The 4,683-nt window shown below is 40.3% G+C and overlaps 1 protein-coding gene across 1 annotated transcript in view; it reads right to left on the bottom strand.

The window, feature by feature from the left end:
• ALG14 (ALG14, UDP-N-acetylglucosaminyltransferase subunit) overlaps window positions 1–4,623 on the bottom strand; it is a 23,294-nt gene extending 18,671 nt beyond the window's left edge. The window contains exons 1-2 of the mRNA XM_009333864.1: window positions 4,440–4,623; window positions 2,546–2,697 (exon numbers count right to left, since the gene is read on the bottom strand). Of these exons, the coding sequence (XP_009332139.1) occupies window positions 2,546–2,697; window positions 4,440–4,623 (336 nt within the window). The remainder of the gene's footprint in view (window positions 1–2,545; window positions 2,698–4,439) is intronic.
• Between the last annotated feature and the right edge of the window lie 60 nt (window positions 4,624–4,683).

The following is a 4,683-nucleotide window of genomic DNA, read 5'->3' as shown; positions in this document are numbered from 1 at the left end:
TTAGCATGATATCTCTCATGAAACATAAAATGGAAAAGAACGTGTGGTCAGATGAGCATTATCTAAAGGTTAGTGAATCTGGTTGCACATCTTGGACGTGACAAATGGGGGTATAAGATCCAGTGAAGAATTCATGTTCTTCAGTCAACAAATCTAAGCTGTCTTTCTCCCGCTTCAGTAGGTCAGCAGGAGCTGAAGCAGGTTCTCTATGCTGAGCGCAGAAGGTTCCCTGAGTAACAGCTCTGGGGGCATCCATGTAGAATAGTTGTGGTTACAGGCTGGGGCCAACAGAGAACAAAGAGGCAAGTGATAGCAGGACCAGAGACTTTTCGTAGGAGGCATTTCGGATTTTTTTTTTTTTCTTCAGGAGACTTAGTGGGTAGAGGTGCAGCGTTTTGCTTCTTATAAGCAAGATGCTCGTTCTGGCTTCCTTTCCTTCTCCCCAAATACTATAGCTTTTAGAACTGGGCTAGACCACAGATCAAAAAGAGAAATTGGTTATATTTGTGGGTTTTTTTACACTGGAATTTGTTAAATGTGTACACTGATTTTCTCTTAGGTCATTATTTTAATCTGTCTTCTGTCCAGTCCTTAGTTCTGGAAAAATTTACCTCCTTGACAAGATGAGGAAGGGAATGACCATGGGTTGAAGCATTCAGACTCTTCCCTTTAATTTATTCAAAGCTGCAAGAACCTACTAACACATGATTTTTAAATGCTTGATGATCTCCAGCATCCCCAGTGCCAAAACACGTACTACTTGAAAGCACACTGAAAGTTAGCAAATGTTATAGGCCTGTGACCTTTACTTTCCAAAATTTATCTTCCATTTTCACTCTAAATATTTTTGCTCAGTGGAAAAAGAATGGCCAAAGGAAAATGAGCATCTGTTATCCAGACAGCAAACTCGGATGCAGCCAAAAATGCTCCTCTGGCTTTCAATGTTGAAGGAAAATATAACTACATGATCTGTTAGCAGTTGGAGGGGGTATGAAAGGGAAGCTGCTTAGCAAAACTAAGTGAACTAGTGGAAAACTGCATAATCCTTTAATACTCAAAATATGTATTTTTAAGAAATTTAATAATTTAGGGTTGGACATTTTTCAGATAAGTGAGTATGACTGCATGAATGACTAATTACCAAACAAGATTTCTCTGAACAGGCAATACCTCCGGTCACCTTACTAAACTTCCATCCTTGGTGCACAATGAGAGAAGAGACTGCCATGCTCAATTTTAAACCAAGTCATCCCCACTTGACTCAGCAGCTTGTGGTAGGCAAGGAACCTTCGTCTGCCAAGGTGAAAGTGGGCTAAACAATCTTAAAAATGCCATTCCTAAGTGAGCCTGTTGCTCACCTTAGCAGCAGCTGCTTTACATTAAAAGGGTTTATTCTGAAAATCATTGGTACCGAGTTCTACAATCTTTTGTCCCAGTAGCGCTGCTGAAGACAACAGAAATATCAGGAGTGCACCATATGAGATCAATAACACGTAAATGATTAATTTACTGTGTGTTGTACTACTTCCTCAGAAGGACTAAGATTTTTTGTAGTCAGAACATTCATTCCCATTGTACTTACTCCAATTTCTAAATAAAAATATAATCTTTCTACTAATTTCACCGGACATCAGATCATACTTTAAGTCACCAGAAAGTCATACTGCTGTCTGTTAAACATAGAGCAAACTAGCTCAAAGCAAGCAAACATTTGATAAAAAGATAAACAGAATATTTTCATGATTTTTAAGAGTTCAGCATTTGCTCAGGTCATCCACCAGAAAACTATCTGACATTAAGAGGTATTGCATACTTTTAAAACGTGTTTAAATTTTAAAATCCCACCAACGCTTAATTTTAAAATCCCACCAAAACACAGTCTAGAAACACACAAAAATAATACAATATCAATTAAGGTTTTCTTAGGTAAGACATTTTTAGATATAACTTCTTTCAAAAAAATACATTATGTCACTGAGGGAAATGCCAAACTAAAAAATAAAAGAAAAAACCCCACCATATTTCTGCCCCAGTATTCTTATAGCTACAAATAACACTTCGATGGCTAGCTGGTTTACAAAATTAAAAGAGATTTATTTGCAGCATGCTTTTCTTGAGCAAGAGATAGACGCCTTTGTACGGTCACTTTCACTACAATTATGTTCCCTCATTGCTTTAAATGTATTAATATGTTAACAGGAGGTAAAGACCATTTTAAGCGAAAGTAAGGAAGGTGGTAGTGAAAACTAGTAGCAAGGATGGCATTTGCTATTTTTAGGTATATTTACTTTGTATTTTCAGTGTCTCTCTAGTACAGCATTAATTAACAGTGTTTATTTAGTTCACTTTTAGAAGCATAAAAACCAGTATGTACAGAATGGCACCTTTAGATGAACTTTAATGCAAGGGATTATCAATACCTAGAAAATCAAAAGCACCTGCTGATCTTAAAAATATCCCTCTAAAGAATCACTTCCACATTGCCTTGAAATAGAATGTCATGTTAAGATCATTTTATCTTGCAAGAGCATATATAACAAGTTACCTGTGAATTGGAGAATGTTTCAGACCTTTTTTGTTCAAAAGAACGTATTTTAGCTTCACTCATCTTATCTGAGTCTGCAAAAATATAATGTCTAGGAGAGTACGACTCTGACAAACAGCTAAGTAACCTCAGGATTTCTGTGGTGTGCCCACCTGTAAAAACAAAATAAACTGCAGTTAACATATGAAAAATTTTGTAACTTTCAATTTCTTGAGCTGAATCAGTCACTTTTCCTTTTAAAACTTATTAGTACTAATATTATCGGTGACACTCTTCTGAGAGTAGAGGATTCAATTAAAGGATGGTCGAGGCTGTTTAAGTAACATGAAGACAATTCAGCTCCCACTGAAGCTGTATTGATGGAAGTTTGTCAGTTAAATGGGGTTGAACCAGGATCACACAGAAGTACGACGTTTGTGTTTAGTGTCCTGTACACGATGCAAAAACAAGCGGGCAAACAGTTATACTGTAGTCCACACTCAAAAGCCATACCGTGGTGCAACGGTCAGAACGAAGCTGGACGGCGTCTGGCTCAGAGCCGCGCCATGGAAGCGTACCTCCCAGGGACCCTACCCAGTGTTCAGTCCTCCGACCTGCGAGAGCAGCAGGAGCTGCGCTCCCCCAGCTCCTAATACTGAAATCGAGCGGGCAGCGATTTCACTCTGCAGCTACGCCAGCGTAAAAGCTGAGCGCTTACAGAAGAAACAGTCCAGCTCCAGCCAAGCGCTTTAACCACTGCCCTTGAACGGGTGTTGACGACCTTCTAACTGCAAGGTCGCTTTGTTCAGGTAGCTAAATTGGCAGTAAACTGGAGAGAAGGGGAGGGTGTACTTATTGTGTTTTTTGACAGCAGGGTTAATTTTTTGGTTTTTTTTTTTTTTTTGGTCAGTTGAGTTTCCTGAACCAGAGTTACAGGAATACCTGTAACAGTGGGAGAGGGAAGATTGTGTGAGTAGGTAAAGTGGAGCTGGCTCACTTTTTATCTGTTGGGCTGGATCGGCTTAACATCAAACTGCACCCGTAAGTATGTGCATAAGCATTTACTGGACGTGTTACTTTTCACCCTGCAGGAAGCTGCAGACCAAAATAGCAAACTAAATGTATTCCTACTACCTCCCGCTGCCCAGTGTCATCCGCCTCCTAAGAGATCTTTGCTGTAAAAGTCAAGCGCTCTTAGCTGGCAGACAACTGACAAGCAGCGAGAGCTATGCTGCTGCATTAGACACGAGGGTTTGCCGCCTTTCCGTAGAATTTCATGCAGTATTTTTCAAACGTGTTTGGAGGGGTTTTCTCGTGAGCGACGGTTTGTTGAAGCTTTCACAAATTCTAATGCAATCATCTGAGTATTCACAGAAGAGCAGGAGATTCCTACTTCAAAAAAGTATCGAAGAATAGGCTTGAACATTATATGAACCTTAACTGACTTACGAATTATGTCACCTGGTAAGCTTATGTATAGTGAATGTATTTTTTTTAATATATACAAACTAGATTCCAAAGGACCGAAGGAAAACAAGCACATTTCCAGCCCTGGTGGAAGCAAAAATGACCTGAAAAATTATAAAACCGCCAGTCAAACTCAGATTGCAGAAAGATCATGGGATTATTACTCAAGTAGTCGGTGCGTAAAAACCATAGGGATACTGAGGTGATGAAATCAAAGCTTGCCTGGATTTGTCAACTGCAAATTTTCAAGGCAGACTAATTTTTTTGGGCACACTAATTGCCCTGCAACTTTGGGGAGGTCACAAGGAGTAGCAGATGTGTGTGCGTCCCCTTGGCGCGGGGTGACACGCTTGGCCAACAGCACTGCCTCTGACGGACCCACGTGAGGCTCTCGCAAGTAAACCACGGAAACGTGGTTTGGGCAAAATCAGTACAAAATGCCACGTACGTAAGGGGCGTACCGATCTTTGGAAAGCTTTGTCCTGAATCGCCATCGATAATTTTCTGTGAGAAGACCGAGCAGCCGCACAGGTCTGTCCTGCATCGGTTTTAGTCAATATATTCGTTAACGGCTTCGATGAAACGCACGTGCCCGTCTGAAGGAACGGTTCAGAAACCGAACTGTCGGGCATCGATACGGGCGAAAATAAAGACGAAGCTTAACAACTACCCAAATCGAGAACTAAAAAACC

This window comes from Pygoscelis adeliae, unplaced genomic scaffold, assembly GCF_000699105.1.
Source record: "Pygoscelis adeliae isolate BGI_AS28 unplaced genomic scaffold, ASM69910v1 Scaffold10, whole genome shotgun sequence".
Taxonomy (NCBI): Eukaryota; Metazoa; Chordata; class Aves; order Sphenisciformes; family Spheniscidae; genus Pygoscelis; species Pygoscelis adeliae.
The sequence above is the reverse complement of the archived record's forward strand: the minus strand, read 5'-3'. Positions and strand labels throughout refer to the sequence as shown.